At 35.5% G+C, this 17,873-nt stretch overlaps 2 protein-coding genes and 1 long non-coding RNA gene across 3 annotated transcripts; 2 read left to right on the top strand and 1 right to left on the bottom strand.

Moving 5' to 3' along the window:
- Nucleotides 1-5,007: 5,007 nt before the first annotated feature.
- LOC123656323 (cell cycle checkpoint protein RAD17) lies at nucleotides 5,008-9,165 on the top strand. Its single transcript, XM_045592023.1, has 10 exons — nucleotides 5,008-5,113; nucleotides 5,184-5,282; nucleotides 5,362-5,653; nucleotides 5,748-5,913; nucleotides 6,372-6,500; nucleotides 7,334-7,515; nucleotides 7,956-8,114; nucleotides 8,265-8,458; nucleotides 8,833-8,954; nucleotides 9,036-9,165. Exons 1-10 carry the CDS (start codon nucleotides 5,105-5,107, stop codon nucleotides 9,133-9,135), a joined length of 1,452 nt encoding a protein of 483 aa, XP_045447979.1. The 5' UTR covers nucleotides 5,008-5,104; the 3' UTR covers nucleotides 9,136-9,165.
- Nucleotides 9,166-10,109: 944 nt separating this feature from the next.
- LOC123656324 (RNA-binding protein with serine-rich domain 1-A-like) lies at nucleotides 10,110-15,998 on the bottom strand. Its single transcript, XM_045592024.1, has 7 exons — nucleotides 15,811-15,998; nucleotides 15,606-15,713; nucleotides 15,214-15,351; nucleotides 14,579-14,722; nucleotides 14,035-14,276; nucleotides 12,695-12,812; nucleotides 10,110-10,236 (listed from the first exon to the last, which is right to left on the bottom strand). Coding segments are annotated over exons 1-7 (879 nt in total). The 5' UTR covers nucleotides 15,813-15,998.
- Nucleotides 14,004-15,020, top strand: LOC123656325. Its single transcript, XR_006743519.1, has 2 exons — nucleotides 14,004-14,285; nucleotides 14,604-15,020. It is a non-coding gene; the product is annotated as an uncharacterized LOC123656325 (long non-coding RNA).
- Nucleotides 15,999-17,873: the final 1,875 nt, after the last annotated feature.

The following is a 17,873-nucleotide window of genomic DNA, read 5'->3' as shown; positions in this document are numbered from 1 at the left end:
TAAAAAAAAGATAATTAAATTGTATATTTAATTTACGCATAACCATACCACAGAAACTTGGTTCCATTTGGTATATTAAAAATAATTGTTATTAATAGAATAATGTATAATGTACCTATAATGGTACCAAGTGTGTGTGGATCTGTTTTGTATAAAATGACATGATAGTAATATCGTTTCTTTGTTTGAACAAAAGTGTCCCATGGTACTGTGGTTCGGTTTTGCTTTTTAATAATGTTCATTATTGCTGGTGGTTCCATTCTGCTTTTCGTATACCTTGTTTCCAAGGGGAAAATCACGTGGTTCTCTTTTGTATAATAATTTAGACCACTTTTAGATGAGTATTTAAAAAGAACGAAAAACCGAAAATTGTCGTGTGGGTTCCTTTTTGCATAAATACGGACAATTAATGATATTTTCCTTGTTGGTTTAAATAATTTTAATTTATAATAAAAAGTTTGTGTATCAGCCCCAATATACGAAGTTTTTTTTTTCTTTTTTTTTTTTTTTTTTTTATAAATAGATAGGCTGGCGTTTGACCGCTATTTCACCTGATGATAAGTGAAAATGCGGTCTAAGATGGAGCACGCTTACCTAGAAGTAACCTATTCACTCGCGACTTAAAGATCCCCAGGACATAGCTTTCAGGAAACACAGACGCTGGTAGAGAGTTCCATTCTTTGGCCGTACGGATCAAGAATGTACTAGCGAATCGCTTAGTGCGTATAGGGGGAATGTCAACCATATAAGGGTGACGTAACGCAGAGCGTCTGGTTGTACGATGATGGAAGGGGGAGGGCGGAATCAGGTCATGGAGTTCTTGCGCACACTCTCCGAAGTGTATCCGATAAAAAACCGACAGGCCGGCCACCCTACGCCGATGATGTAAGCTTTGCAGCTTTGTGGCGACCAGTGCATCGTCACCGATGAGCCTCCTGGCCCGTCTCTCATATCTCTCTCATCTCTTTTCTTTACATAAGGAGTTTTATTCCATTCCTAAAAAGTTTTTTATGCAACTTTTTTTAATTTAGATATGGCTTTTCTTCTAGGGAAACATTTTCTATTGTCCTCCAGAAAGCTAGACTTGCAAGTTGCAAGTTTGGGGGGTGTATGGAGAACAGGGTGTAAAGTTCATCATCCACCCTTGCAAAGGGAGGATCCTTCAACCCGACATGTGTTGTGTCTGGCGGACTACTGCCCCAACGGTTATTGTCGGGTTCTTGTATATATACAGGGTGACTGGTGAATTACTATCAATATTTACAGAAGATACTCGGTACATGATTCTCATTCGAATTATGTAAAAAAAATAGGTACTTAATTTTTGACAAAATTCCTACACATTTCAATTTAAATAAATGAAATGTAGACACAATAATTTTCAGCCATAATGGCGGCGCGTGCGGCCTTGGCCTTGTACTGTGCCGCTTGCCGCCGCCCGCCGCAACCCCCGCCAATTCTAATTCCCCCCTAAATTCGATTAGTAGGTCACTAGGTCAGTTGGGCGAGCGCCGCCATAAGGTTTGTACGTCGGAGTACGTCCATCTTCCCGCGCGCGCGCCTAGTGATCGATCTTACGCGTATACCTAATATGTCTCGTGTGAATGTGACCTGTCATAAGTAATTAGGTATGGCTTATCAATACACAAATGCAGAGTACTTAAAAGTGACCCGTTCGTGTTATATCGTGTAAAAGACAATAAGTATGGTTCATTTATTACGTAAGATGATTTAGGGGGAGAGGGGGTCGATCATGTCTTTAGTCTCGATAGTTCTTAGGTAAAATTACAAAAATGCGCATAGTGAAAATACCTTGAAAAATCGCGGGCAACCGCGCAATGCCGACTAGTTGTCACTTGCTTTCGTAAACAACATTCGTTATTTCGTTGATAAATTTTAATATTGTAGTTGAATATGTAGTTTTTTAACCGACTTCCAAAAAAGGAGGAGGTTCTCAATTCGACTGTATTTTTTTTTTTTTTTTTTTTTTTTTTTGTATGTTACATCAGAACTTTTGACTGGGTGGGGCGATTTCGACAAATTTTCTTTTAATCGAAAGGTGGTGTGTGCCAATTGGTCCCATTTAAATTTATTTGAGATCTAACAACTACTTTTTGAGCTATATCTAATAATGCGTTTTTACTTGACGCGATTTTCGTCGACCTACGTTGTATTATACCGCATAACTTTCTACTGGATGTACCGATTTTGATAATTCTTTTTTTGTTGGAAAGTAGATATCCCAAGTTTAGTACCATGATAAGGAAACCAGGATCTGATGATGGGATCCCAGAGGAATCGAGGGAAACTCTTGAAAATCCGCAATAACTTTTTACTGGGTGTACCGATTTTAATAATTTTTAATTTAATCGAAAGCTGATGTTTGTTATGTGGTCACATATAAATTTGAGATCATTTTCATATAATCATTCACATATAATATGAGATTTGAGATCTGATAACTACTTTTTGAGTAATCTTTGATAACGCGCAGTTACTTGACTATTTTTTCGTCGATCTACGTTGTATCACTCGTCGATGTAATTGAAGTCGGTTTTTTTTCGTTTGCGAGCAAACACAATTATTATTTATTTTTTTTGTTAAGCCTCTGTACTGAAAATCTTATGTCGGTAAAGATCATAATTAAAACCAAAGTTTATTACTACCAAAAAATAAAAATTATTAGTACCTACCTAAAGTACAAATAAAAATAAACATTGAAACAAACCAAACGTGTATTCATTTTTTCGTTTAGATTCATACGTAATAAATTAATATTTATCAAATTATCAAGGGGAATATTTATCAAGGGGAAGGGGTCGGCCTAATCTTATTTTGGTATTTTTGCCTGTCCTAAGCTAAAATTAAAGTATGAAGGGGGATTGGATCATACTGGTTTATCAAAAGTAGCCTACTACCCTGTTAACACTTGGCGGTGTTTGGACGTAGGTAAACGACCGCGCGATAGCTAAATGTATACCTACACACCTGCTTTGTGACGACTGCGCAGCTAGGGCGTCCAGACGACGCGTAATTAGCGAGATAACTGTTGGTTAACTTTACTTAGAAGTTTATGAATATTTATTTTATATGTAATTTTTTTTCGTCATATATGATCCTCAAATAACACGTCCTCAAATATTGATAGTAATTCGCCAGTCATCCTGTATTCAATCGCTCTGATAACTTTGATATCGCGATGTAAGATACGTCAGTTTTCTCTAGTTTGTATGTCGCAAGACAAATGTCGCTACATCACTTCCCTCCGGGGCCGGAGGTCGATAGCAGGTTGAGTCGTCCATCTTGTAATGCTTGCCGAGCAAGTGGAATGTTCCAGTGTGTTGAAACCAGATACCGAATATTTAAAGGTGAGTCGGATCTGTCAGCGGGGATACCCCAGTGAGTCGGAGTGATGCTGCCAATGCTCTAGTGAATCGGAGTGGTGTAGTGCTGCGTAGTGGCTGCTGCTGCGTCGACCAGGAGCAAAGCACGTCTCTGTTTGCTGACCGGCTGAAGTGCAGTGTACTATGCCAAGGTCGCTGAGAAGGCTGCGGGTGATGACCAGGAATGCGCTTCCGCTGCATGCTGGCCGTCAGGATACCCGTACTAGCCGTAGATGCTGGCTGGCTGTATGACTCGCTTCTCGAAAGCTTGAGGAAGTGATGAAGACGATGAAGGTTGCGCTGATGTTCATACTCGCAGTCACCAGTTTTTAGGTGTGAAGAATCACGTCGGGGTCACTAGTTTGGGGAGTTGCGAGGAACAGGGTGTGAAGTCACTAATCCTCCATTGAAAAGGGAGGATCCTCCAACCAGACGGATGTTGATGTCTGGTGGACTACTGCCCCGACGATTGTAGTCGGCTTCTTATATATATATATTCAATGGCTCTGATAACTTTGATATCACGATGTAAGTAAGATACGTCAACTTTCTCTAGTTTTTTTTAATGAAATATTAATTTCTTTATTTGAGACACAGTCCACTTGTTAGTCACATTTAAAATTTACAACTAAGTTAGTAAGAATATAATGTAGTTATAATAGTAATATGTAGTAGTATGTGTTATATATAATATAATAACTAAAATATATTATCAAAAGGAGTTCCATTAGGCAAGGTTCCAAAAATACTGGTAGCGTTCCCCCTTTGAATAGCTAGACTAATTCTTTGTCCGAGGTAGCTGCTAGCTCTTCGGTATCTTGTGATGTCGAATAAAGTTTTTGCTATTTCTTTAAAAAGCCTTATAGCGTTAGGACCCCACGGACCAAGGGTCTCGATACCGAATGGGACTAAAATCATATTCAGAGCCTAGAAGCTAGCCCTTGTATTAGCATGCTTCAGTTTTTTCAGCCGCTTCACAGCCGCACCAGCTCTGTTGTTGGTTCCATGTAGATGGGAAGGGGCCAGCGTGTCTAAAAAGGTTGTATCCCATACCAGCACCTGGCCCATCTTCCATGGAATCAAATTTATACCGTCAAGTCTCTTGTCATCGTCTCTTGCATTACCAGTCGGTTCAAGTAGACTTGGCACGTTGACGGTGGCAAGGGACCGGCATATGATATCGTTAAGTGCGGCATATCTCGATAAGCGACCTGCATTTTTTGGCATGACAATCCGTGATGTCCAAGCTTGTCAACATCACTGCCACAGGGACATTTATGAAGAGCGCAGACCGGAACCCCAAGTCGAATATAATATAATCTAGTTTGTATGTCGCGAGATAGATGTCGTTACACAAGTATCAAACCATAAAACGAGTATAATTCACAGAGCATAGTAATACTTACAGAAAGTATAATTGTACGTTTAATATTCACTCTTATCTGGAATTGAAGGGTTGTTAAAATATTTTAATAAGACGATATTTATGGCATCTTGCGACCTTGTTTCAAATAATTTATATTCAAATATTACAAATTTTGTAATTAGCAGAATTTTCTATTACGTTTACGTCAATTATCTAAGCTGTACGGTATAATACGTTTGCCATTTTTTCAAGGGAGACATGAAAAAAGCAGGTATCTGTCACAACAAAATACATATGATTTTGATTTTAAGTTTGTTATCTTAAGAGTTTCTCGTTATAATCAAGGTATTTTAATATGCAAAAGGTGAGGTAATTGTTATTTTATAAAAAAAATTGACTTGTCGATATCCTATTAAAACACTTTTTTTAAACAGGAAAAGAAGTGGTTTAAGCCTCTCTTTGATTTCAATGAGAGCTCATCTCCTAAAAAGAGTAAAAACAATGATATGAGGAACAAAAATCCAATCTTTAAGGTATTTAGCTCTTAATTGTATTATTATACTACGTAATTGCTATTCCTTATATTAATTTTATATATTTACCAATTGCTAGAAACCTTCGAAAGCACCTAATGAAAATCCGATATGCAATATTAATGATAAAAACTGGATGAAAAACTTTGATCCTGTAAATATTGAGCATGTGGCTGTTCATAACAAAAAAGTTCAAGAAGTTGAAGAGTGGATGAAAACAGCTTGTATTAACAGTAACAATGACATGCTGTTGATATCAGGTCCAGTAGGTAGTGGAAAAACTGCAACCGTGCGGGCATTAGCTTCTAAGTACAACATAAAGATCACAGAATGGATTACACCACTTGATATTGAATATCCTTCAGAGTTTGGTAATATATTTATTAGTAGATTATTACAGCTTAAATATACTTATTGAATCTACCAATAAACAGACTATCAATTAATAAGAAATATTCTTTTCAGGTGATTATGAAATTAAGGAATCCCAGTCCAAAAAATTTTTAGAATTTATAATAAATTCAGCAAATTTTACATCACTCTTAGACAATAATAGCTGTAAATTGGTACTTGTAGAGGATTTCCCTAATACTTTTATAAGATCACCGACAGAGTTTACAGATGTCTTGCAGTAAGTCCATATAAATAAATAATGTACATTAAATTATTATTTGTATGTTTTTTTCATCACAGTATCATCATCATCGCAGCAGCATTTCGCAGTCCACTACTGGACATAGGCCTCCACAAGTAGCTTCCACACTCATGTGTTTTGCCCATAATCACCACGCAGGCGGGTTGGTGACCACAGGGCTGGCTTTGTCGCACCGAAGACGACGCCCGTCTTCGGCCTGTGTATTTCAAAGCCAGTAGTTGGATGGTTATCCCGCCATCGGTCGACTTTTTAAGTTCCAAGGTAGTAGTGGAGCTGTGTTATCCCTTAGTCGCCTCTTACGACACCCATGGGAAGAGAGGGGGTGGCTATATTCTTTGATGCCGTAACCACACAGCATATATGGTTTTTTATTTAATTTTAATTTTTAAACCTTCAATTCTATTGCATCTTTGCTAAATAAATACTATTTTTAGGCAATATAAACATCGAGCTAAATCTCCCATAGTTTTTATTTGTTCCGAGACTCACACAGACAACAAAAATACAGCCTATCATTTGTTCACTGCAAGTTTAAAAGAGCAATTTAACATTCATCACATAATGTAAGTATGTATAAAAATTATAATGAACTTAATTATTCCATTGTTAACATTTTTATTAAGTGTGCATGAGGTTTTTAAGTAGTAATAATGTGTTATAATTCAATTTATTTAGTCTTTGTGTATATGTGGTTATAATTTATACATCATGTCGCGGGCGACATTTCTAGTTAATGGTGACAGGTCAATACCATTAAAGTATCTTGTTTTACTATATATATTGTTATGGTATAGCAAAACATCTGTATAGAATAAGACTTGTACTGCTGATTCAGTCTTTAGTATACTATAAAAAGCCAGACAAAACAATTTTGGCTAGGCCTTAGATTATAAACCATAATTTTGAAGTTAGATAGGGTTATTTTTTTTTTTTAACGAAATTATGTCGATAAACGGTCAAATTTTGAGCTTAGATAATTTGACGGTTCTTAATCTACTGTAATTTTCCTTATTTTATAACATAACTGCTGACTAACAGCTGACCCAGCAAACGTTGTTTTGCCATATATATTATGAAAATATAGGGATATATGTATTTTTTGATGCTAAATCATAATAAAATAAAATGAATTATTAAAATATATTTTAAAAAAAATTGTTGTGGACTACCCTTAACATTTAGGGGGATGAAAAATAGATGTTCGATTCTCAGACCTACCCAATATGCACACAAAATTTCATGAGAATCGGTCAAGCCGTTTCGGAGGAGTTTAACTACAAACACCGCGACACGAGAATTTTATATATTCGATTATATAGTATCAAAATATTTACGCAGATATGTGTAGAAAGGAAACTGCAATACTTGTACAATTTAAAATGCTCAACTTTTTCAGGTTCAATAGTGTATCAGTAACAGGGTTAAAAGCAGCTCTTAAAAGAGCAGTAGATATAATCAGTAAAAAGTATACTTCCACATACAACATTCCAACAGCAGATGTAATTGAGTCAGTTGTTAATTCATCTGGTGGTGATATAAGATCAGCTATCTTAAATCTTCATTTTGCATCTTTAAAAGGTTATTTTATATATTAATATATCAAGTACTAGCTCTGTGCCCGCGACTTCATCCGTGTGGAATTTAACAAAATAGTTATTGTTCAGTTTGCAGAGAAAAAAATCTATAATAAAAGTAGTTAAGTTACTCCTTATTACATCAGCTATCTGCATGTGAAAGTCTCGTCAAAATCGGTCCAGCCGTTTCAGAGATTAGTCGGAACAAACAGACAGACACAAAAATTGTAAAATATATTATTTTGGTATATGTACTGTGTAAAAATACATATGAATTTAGTAAAAAGCGGTAATGACACTCCAAATTTATTTATTTCTATACATAAACTCTGCATCAAACTTTCAACAGTTATTAAAAAGATTAGTATTTGTTAACTTTATATTACAGGTATTACAAAGTTTAAAATAGCCTTTGTTAAAGTAAAATTAATAATAATTTTACAGGTTCCCAATTTAGTTTAGAAACTAGTATAATTAATGAAAAAGAAGTAAAACAAAAAACAAGTAAGAAAAAGAAGTTAGTTTCTAATAAATTCATGTCCTTAGGAAAAGATCAAACAGTCAGCATTTTACATGGTGTTGGAAGAGTATTAAATCCTAAGGGTAAAGATATATTTATATTATAAAATTATAAAGTGTATTTTGTATATCGTCGCAGTCGTAGAACAAAGTCGGATTTGTCATTTTTACGAAATTACGTTTTTGACAAAGTACATACTTAATATTTTATATTTGAGATGTTTCGTTTTCCAGAAATAACAACACCTGATGGTCATAAAATCTTAAGCCATGCTCCGAAAGATATTATAGAGCAGTTCCTAAGTCATCCATCTTCATTTATCAACTTTCTAGAAGAAAATTATTTGCCACATTTTTCATGTATCAATGATGTTGATAAAGCACTTACGGCTCTCAGTGAAGGAGACTGCTTGTTAGCAGAATGGAGGGTAAGAACTTTAGTTTTGATGATAAATATTTACCCTTTTTGAGATTTACTCAGATTCTTGCTTTGGGAAGATATTCTCTCTCTATTTTCTTATCTCAGTGTATGCGCTTGTCGATCTTCCCACTGTTCCTTGTCAAGCATGAAGGGCTTTTGGGATCCGGTTGTTATCATAGACACCTGATAGCTGTGACTTGTTGTAGTGAAATTAACCCACAGTGGAGTAGCATGGTAGACTAAACTTCAACCCTTCTGTTATATGGATAAGAGGCCTATGCCCAGAAGGCTGAATAATATCATTTCACATAAATTTGTATTTTAATCTGAGTGGTCTATATGATAAATTGAAATTTTGAAGAAATAATAATATTGTTGTAGGAAAAAATATGTCAAGAATATGGTTTATACATGGCTATAGCAGGTTTAATGACAGCAAATAAATCACCAGTATCTGCATGGAATCCTGTAAGAGGACCAAAATCTATGAAAATACAATATCCGTAAGTTTTATTTTTTAAGTATTAATTATTTGTTTATCATCTATTAAGTGGGAGCTTATTTGTTTTTATTCATTTTTACAGATCACTCAATGAACTACCTATGTTGGAACCTAACTTTTTATACAAGGGTAAAGTGTTGGTTACTGATTATTTAACATACACTAAAATAATTAGAAGTTAAAAAATCAATAATTATAATATTTCTTATTAAGATGTTCTGTTTTTGTTCCTTTTTGTAATAAAACAATGTGTTAAACATAAATTTATTTTAATAACACAACGCATACTAAGAACACATAAACTTGTTTGAAGACATTACTTATATATAGAAAAAGCACTTTCACTTGACATGGGATACAGGATCTTTGGATCTGAGAACCAAATAAAAAAAAAAATAGGTAAATTTTTGATGTTTATTAACAAAATGGTAATTTTACAGAATAAGATACATAAAACACTGCACTTTTGTCAATTTATTACTAGTTTATTTGCACTGATCACTCACTCTAGTCAGTTTCCATTTTGCAAGCTTTTATAACAGAAATTGTTTATTATTTTTAAGTCAACAGTTCCTATATAGTAATTACATCATGAAATCATACTTACCTATTATCTAGGCCTTTACTATATTTCATATTAATGGGTATTGAATTTATACTCACCTATGTGAAGTCTCTGGAATGTTTCATGTTTAGTGTATTGTGTTTATTGCATTTTCATTGCAGTAGAATTATATTTTATTGGTAATAAAAATCCCGAAAATGCTCAGGGACATAATTTTGTGTTTGGAGATTGCTTGTTTTGTTTTCTGTTACTTTAAATGTATAAACTAAAATGCAGTATACCATACTTATAGGATGAAATGAAATCAATTGTAAGATTTGTTAAACACAATTATGTTATAAAATCGAAATGTTTATTTAGTGTGCTAGTGTTATAATAAAAATATAATTATATAGACATTTTATTTTAAGAAAGTATATCTAAATATATTTGTACTTGTTTATGAATTACTATCCTGAAAGTTCTTTAAGTATTTGTAATTAGAAGTATCATCCTATAAGTAAACTAGGTCACTGTAGTTTTGTTTTAGACAACATAGGAATGAATGAACAGGATGTTGTGCTAGTGTTAGGTGTGTGAGGTGGGTGAGGTCTACCGGGAGGACGAGGAGGAGGACCTGGAGCGGCGGCGGCGCGGGGCGGCGCGCGGGGAGCGCGAGCGCGAGCGGCGGCGGCGCGGCGGGGAGCGGCGCCGCGGGGGCGGGCTGCGGCGCCGGTACCTAAATAAACACACTTATTACAATCTTATAATCTTTGTTACAATTTATCACCCAGTCTTCCCAGTAAGTTGACACTCAAAGACACTTGTATTAACTCACATACTTCCCTTACGGATGACTAACACTATAGGTATACTTCAAATATAATGTGTGTTGGACCCGTTGGTGGTGGTGGCCAAGTGCACGAGAGTGATGCTGGGTGATAGGGTGCTCGGGATGGCTAAAACCATCATGAGTGACCCGGACGCCGAAGGCGCTTTCGGGGCTTGGAGGCTACCGCAACTGAGATGGACAAACGGGGTACCCGGATGCGGCAAGACAACTCACATAGTCGGGAACTTCGATGAGGACGGCGAAGTCGTAGTCACAACCACGATCGAGGCAGCGAAAGATCTTAAAGAGAAGTTGGCGCACCGCTATGGCAATAAGGCCAAAACGAAGGTGCGCACAATGGCGTCCATACTGGCAAATGGTTTTCGTGAGGGCGTTAAGATAAGCCGATTAACGGTAGACGAAGCCCTTATGAACCATTTTGGAGCCATAGTCATGGCTGCCCGGCTATCGGCAGCAGAAGAGGTGGTCCTCATCGGAGACGTAAACCAGCTGCCGTACATTGACAGGGAAAACCTGTTCGAGATGCGGTACAGCAGACCTTACCTGACAGTAGGTATCTCATGCGAGCTGTCCTGCACGCATCGAAACCCAAAAGACGTTGCTTTCGCCATCAGTGAGGTGTACGACGGGATCTACAGCTCGAGCCCGATCATCCACTCGTTGCGCATGGAAGGATTCACCGACTCACGAATACCAGCAGAACAGGACCGGACCCTGTACCTGACTTTCACGCAAGAGGAGAAGAAGGCGTTGATAGGTCGGGGATACGGAGCTGGGGAGGGGTCGAAAATCCTGACCATTCATGAGGCGCAGGGACAGACGAGTGAAAACGTCATTGTTATCCAGACGAGGGCGGAGAGGCTTCGAATCCATGATAGTGTCTCGCACGCGGTGGTCGCGGTGACTAGACACACTAACACCTGTGTCTATTACACCGACGACAAGGACGACGCAATTGGCTACTTCGTCAGAAGGGCGGTGGAGGCTAACCGTAGGCAAATTCTCGAGCACAGCCTCAAAATGGCGATCCATAATAGGGATGCGAATGTTATTGAGGATGTGCTCGCGAAACTGGCGGCGGGCGCTGGTTTAGAAAAATGAGAGTGGCCGTCGACAATGCGGTAAATTAACAATGTAAGTCACACAATGTTAATTATAAAGCATGTAGTGCATTATAAAATTAATGGAGCATGTAGAAAAAAAAAAAAAAAAAAAACAACCATAGTCGTAAGTGATTATTCTATTATTCTAGTTATTGTTATTTAATTTAATTCTAATAATTATTCTAATTATTATTATTATATAATTATATATATATCTCACGGTCGGTTTTGGACTCACTACGAACACTGTTGAAAATAATACGCCTCAATACTTGAAAATTAAAATTTAAGTAAAAAAAGGCATGGGCACTCAAGAGCCTATGGATATTAAAATTTAAATAAAAAAAAAAAAAAAATATAATGTGTGTGTGTGTGTTTGCGCGTGCGCGTGTGAGAGAGTGTGAGTGTGAGTTTGCAAATAAATAAAAATAATAAACCGAATAAATAAAAATAAATAAAAATAAATAAAAACTTAAAATACCGATATAATAACTTATAAATAATATGCATGCAACACAAAGTATTTTCAATGAGATTTAAAGCAAATGTTACCACAGATAAAGACGGTATTATTGATAAAAAATGAAGTAATGCCTCTCTCACAATCACTTTAAGTAAGACACTATTTAACTTTAGTGGCCGTTTAAACTTTTTATGATTTATAAAAAGTTCGAGCTAATATGCTGTAATTTTTTTTTAATATCATTGACCTTGACTTTTTATCGATATGAAAGAACGTCCCAGCCCTAAAAACAAAAGACAAGACAGAGTAATGATAAATGTCACTTGTAAGTTTGAGGTTACAGCGAATTCAGTTTTCTGCTAAAAATATTAGTTTGATGATGAAATAGACGTAAAATTACAAAAATAATGGTACTTCATGTGATTAACCAAATGCTACAATAATTATCTAGTAGCCATTGTGTGATTACACAGGGAATGCGTATTTTTCTTCCAGTAAGGGGTTTGTTTACATAAGACTTATTTTTGGATGGAGCATACACACAACAATGTGGAAATGGTATATTAATTACATGGTCAAGCTTTAAATATTTATTACTAAGAAGTTCAAAAACTTATGTGTTGAGTATATTGTCTGATTTATTTTGTTTCTATGTTAATATTTTTTATTAATCAAACATGCTAAGTCAAGGCGGAACAAAGAATCTACTATGTCCACATGAGGAACTACATGTCTCAGAAGACATTCTGAATTAAATATAGGTGTTGTTATTACACACCTCGGTGGTGAGTGACGTCGAGGCAGCGCGTGGCGGGGCGGAGGGCGTGGCGACGGTCGGCGCGGACGCGACGGTATCAGTACCGGCGCTGCGGTTATCTCCTGACCGTCGATTTGTCCTAAACCATTAAAATATGTTACAAGTTTCTAAATGGTAATACACCAATAATCTGTAAAAAAAAAAACTTGAGACCTAAGGGGTCAGCCATTAATCACGTGATGTTTTTCTTGGTAACTTTTAACCCCCTACCTCCTTGGCGATATGTGGGGAGTTTACAGATAACCCCCTCTCCCTCCCTACCCGAAAATTCCTCCCCCTTTCGAGTCTCACATAATTAATGGACGACTCTTAAGCTGATAGAAATCATCATTGTTGGCCCATTAACAAAATTTTTAGTAACCCTTCTTTCTGCTCCGTGGGTTTTGGGTACAATGCCCGCTTGAGTGTAATATTTGTAACTATTTTTTATATTATTTCTATGTATATTAAAAAAATAAACAAAAAAAAAAAAACTACAACAGTCAGCAGTTACCTATTATAACAAGCATTAAGTTGCTTACTGTATATTATAAGATATTTATTTGTTTTTTCAATATTTATACATTTTGTTTGATTTGATCTATATTTCTATCACCATCATCATCACAGCAGCCTTTCGCAGTCCACTACTGGACATAGGCCTCCACAAGTTCACGCCAAAAGTGGCTTGAACTTATGTGTTTTGCCCATAGTCATCACGCTGGGCAGGAGGGTTTGGTTATATATATATATTTTTACTAGCGACCCGCCCCGGCTTCACATGGGTGCAATGCTGATACTAAATATACTACAGAATGTCGTTATTTATAGTGTGAAGCTAGCTTATGACATGGTTATTATTAACATAATAACAACAACATTCAAATATGCGTCGTTAGATTATGCGTTGTTACAGAATGCGTTGAAGAAATAAAGGTTCACTGCTCGTTACCCGTAGGTGATAGCGAGATAATATGTAGCCTATATGTTTACCAGACTTCTTAATAATATTCGTGCCAAATTTGAAGTAAATCCATGCGGTACTTTTTGAGTTTATCCCGGACATACATACAGAAAAACAGACAAAAATTCTAAAAACCATATTTTTGGCTTCGGTATCGATTGTAGATCACACCCCAAGTATTCTTTAAAAAAAAAATATTCAATGTACAGTTTTGACTTTCCTACCATTTTATTATATTAATATATTTCTATGAGAAAGATTTTTTAAACAGATATTTTAAGGGTTAATCTCTAAATGAAATACATTACTTGATATGCAACATTTATATAAAATTAATCATTATTTTTTAATTACTAACCTCCATCCATGTGTTTCATGGCATTCTCAGCTTCATCCGCATTGCTAAATTCAACATAAGCATAGCCTCGACCATTGTGTGGATGTAGTCTATCCATTGGGAACTCAACTGCTTTTACAGTACCATATGTAGAGAAAATTTCATGTATATGGTCTCTCGACACATTTAAAGTTAGCCTGCCAATATGTATTCGAGTTGGGCGGGGTGGCGGTGAACGTTCACGTTTTTTACGCCCTGGTGATCTATAACAGGTTAGTATGTACGATTTAAGCTAAGATATTATAAGCATATTCAATTTTTCAATAGAATATCTAAATTTTAAATTAAGCTAACAAGTTCGATTCTGCGTGTAACACTTTATAATTTTACACTTTAATTTAGTAGCAATGATACAAATAACAACTATTCTTAAATGAATTAAAGTCAAGCAAATAAATAGCATATTTTTTAAATAAGTAGTATTTTTAAGAAATTTATCTTTGACATTGTTTTTAATTTAAAAAGTGTCATAACATAGGAAAAAATTAAAATAGTGTTCTTTTACCTTTCATGTTTATCTTTGCTTTTAGATTTGTCATTACTTGAAGGTGCTGTAATTTTTTTTTTATCTCCTAATGGTGATCTATCTCGAAGTCTCTCTGCATCTGGATCCCGACGATCTTTTAATGGACTTTTTAGTGGAGAAGTCCTAAAAAGTGAGATGAATCGATTGAAGCTACCACATCAGAAATAGTCGAAAAAGTTGTATTGGAAAATGCCCGGCTAAAGATAAAACAGCTTGCAACATTAGTTGGAATATCAGAAACAACCATTTTAAACATCCTACATGAACACCTTGGCATGATTTGAAAATGATTTGTCTTGGGCGTCAGTTTCGGCATATTTTGACGCCCAAGACAAATCATTTTTTCGATGGTAGTAATAAGTTATTTGACAGATCTAATAAATGTATTAGGGTTACGAGAGAATATATTGAAAAGGAAAAACAGTTTTGTTTCATTTCATTATCCTTCCTGTCACTGTGCAAACTTACACATAATTGAAACATGTTCATAAAATGATTAAAGGGCTAACTGATAGAAGGGCAATTGTTCAAACACTTATTAGTTGAAATTTTTAAATTGCAGTTAATATATTAAAAGAAAACTAAAAGACAATTTATACTTATAAACAACATACTTCTTCTTTGGTCTCGAGCGATCATTATTACTGCTGCTGCTGCTCGAGGAACTTGAGCTAGATGATGACCGGGACGAACTACCCGAACTGCTTGACGACGACCGAGATGAAGATCTTGAAGAACTGCTCTCCGATGAACTATAATTACGACATTAACTTATAGACAAGAGTTGATGTTGATTATTACTTTGATAATAGCTAAAAAATTATTGAAATTGTAAACGATTTAAATAAGAAAATGGGCTTTGATTGAATTAACAATATGATACACGTTTCATTAATTAATACCAAAGAAAGTGAAATTTTTACAATTAAGTTGATAAATCTAACAGCATAACCTCTTATTTTGGAAGATTACATTTTAGCGCCAAAGAAAGTTTTACGACAAATACCTTCCACTACTTTCACTGCTACTGGATCCGGAATCCCCTTTTTTCTTTTTTTCTTTTAGTTTCTTTTTATCTTTATCAGAAACAATCGACGGAGATTTGTTCCGAGCCCTGAAAAAAAATATACATGTAACATTTATTTATCATTATTCAGAATTATGCAGATCTATCAATGAATATTAATTATATTTATAAAATTCAAACTTGCATTATAAATTATTTAATAAAATATCCACAAATCCGGACAATTTGCTGTAATTTTGTCTCACACTTCAGTAAAACAAAGCTGTTAAATTACAGATCCACAGATATTAAAATATCGGCGCCATTTTGCGGCGTCAGGCTACTGGTGCTGCCATCTTTTGAGAAAAATAAAACAAATAGTTCATTTAATTTTTTTCTTGCGATCGACGAAAGTATTTAGACGATTCCTCAATTTAAGAGCCATTTCACAATTTTACGCTCTGCAAGTTTAGGTAAATTTGGTCGCATCGCGCGAGTCGTACGAGCCGCGCGATCTTTGTGCTAGTAAGTATAGTGTGACAACCAAAAGACCATCTTGATCATTTTCTAATGTATAATAAAAATTAATAACTATGGTATAAAATGTTTTTTAAATAATTAATTTGTTAAAAATTTCAAGTATGTTATATAACAACAGTCAATAATTTTAAAATAAAAATAAAAAATCAATTTTATGAAACAATTTTTTTTTAATTGATTTAGTTTTTTCAGTTTACGAATGAATCTAATACTTACGATATGAATAAAATAGCATTTTATGATATCGATACCGACAAACATATTAACAAATAACAAGACAAACAGATTGAAATGCCTATTTGTATTGATAATGTGAGAAAAGAAAATTAAATTATACATTTGTTTACAGAAATTATCATTATATTATTTTACAGTCATTTTCGTATTATGTTTATTTTATTTATATTTTATTATGAAAGTATCAAATGCGGTTTATCCGCTATAACAACAGGCGCTTTGCGCGTGTGAGCGAAAGAGACGGCTGCGCAGAATTTGGCATGGACCTTACCTCTAAGAGCGCTAGCGCTCGACTGATTTACTCATTACTGGGCTTGATGCGTGGTAATATATATATATATATATATATATATATATATATATATATATATATATATATATATCATCATCACTACAGCCTATACAGTCCACTGCTGGACATAGGCCTCCATAAGTTTACGCCAAAAATAACGTGAACTCATGTGTTTTGCCCATAGTCACCACGCTGGGCAGGCGGGTTGGTGACCGCAGTACTGGCTTTGTCGCACCGAAGACGCTGCTGCCCGTCTTCGGCCTGTGTATTTCAAAGCCAGCAGTTCGATGGTTATCCCGCCACCGGTCGGCTTTTTAAGTTCCAAGGTGGTAGCGGAACTGTGTTATCCCTTAGTCGCCTCTTACGACACCCACGGGAAGAGAGGGGGTGGCTAAATTCTTTAGTACCGTAGCCACACAGTACATATATATATATATATATAGAATATATATATATACTATCTTTTTATCTATAATATATATAAAAGCGAAAGGTCACTCACTCATCACGAAATCTCCGAAACTATAACACCTACAAACTTGAAATTTGACAGGTAGGCTCTTTATAGGACGTAAACATCCGCTAAGAACGGATTTTACGAAACTCGACCCCTAAGGGGGTAAAACAGGGGTTGCAAGTTTGTATGAAAGTCCTATATTTTTGAAGTAAGAGACTTGAAATTGAAAATGTATGCTCTATAGATGATGAGAAGGTGTCTAAATAATGTTTCTTTAGAAATCAACTCCCTTTTAGGGTTAAAACGGGGGATGGTAGGTTGACTCACGCATCACGAAATCTCCGAAACTGTAACACCTACAAACTTGAAATTTGGCAGGTAGGCTCCTTATAGGGCGTAGACATCCGCTAAGAACGGATTTTACGAAACTCGTCCCCTAAGGGGGTAAAACGGGGGGTGAAAGTTTGTATGAAACTCCTATGTTTTTGAAGTAAGAGACTTGAAATTTAAAATATATGCTCTATAGATGGTAAGGAGGTGACCAAATAATGTATCTTTAGAAAGCAACTCTTTTTTGGGGTTAAAACGGGGGATGGTAGATTGACTAACTCATCACGAAATCTCCGGAACTATAACACCTACAAACTTGAAATTTAGCATTTAGGTTTCGTATAAGGCGTAAAGATCCGGTAAGAACGGATTTTACGAAACTCGACCCCTAAGGGCGTAAAACGGGGGTTGC

Source organism: Melitaea cinxia, chromosome 9, assembly GCF_905220565.1.
Source record: "Melitaea cinxia chromosome 9, ilMelCinx1.1, whole genome shotgun sequence".
NCBI lineage: Eukaryota > Metazoa > Arthropoda > Insecta > Lepidoptera > Nymphalidae > Melitaea > Melitaea cinxia.
Note: the sequence above shows the minus strand (reverse complement) of the source record. Positions and strands in the feature narration are given on the sequence as shown.

Excerpts from the sequence above, each read along its gene's own strand:
- LOC123656323 (XM_045592023.1), top strand. Across the intron at positions 5,283-5,361 it reads ACAAAAATCCAATCTTTAAG|AAACCTTCGAAAGCACCTAA; the intron begins GTATTTAGCTCT and ends ACCAATTGCTAG. Across the intron at positions 8,955-9,035 it reads TCTATGAAAATACAATATCC|ATCACTCAATGAACTACCTA; the intron begins GTAAGTTTTATT and ends TCATTTTTACAG.
- LOC123656324 (XM_045592024.1), bottom strand. Across the intron at positions 15,352-15,605 it reads AGCAGTGAAAGTAGTGGAAG|TTCATCGGAGAGCAGTTCTT; the intron begins GTATTTGTCGTA and ends TCGTAATTATAG. Across the intron at positions 14,277-14,578 it reads AGCAAAGATAAACATGAAAG|ATCACCAGGGCGTAAAAAAC; the intron begins GTAAAAGAACAC and ends AACCTGTTATAG.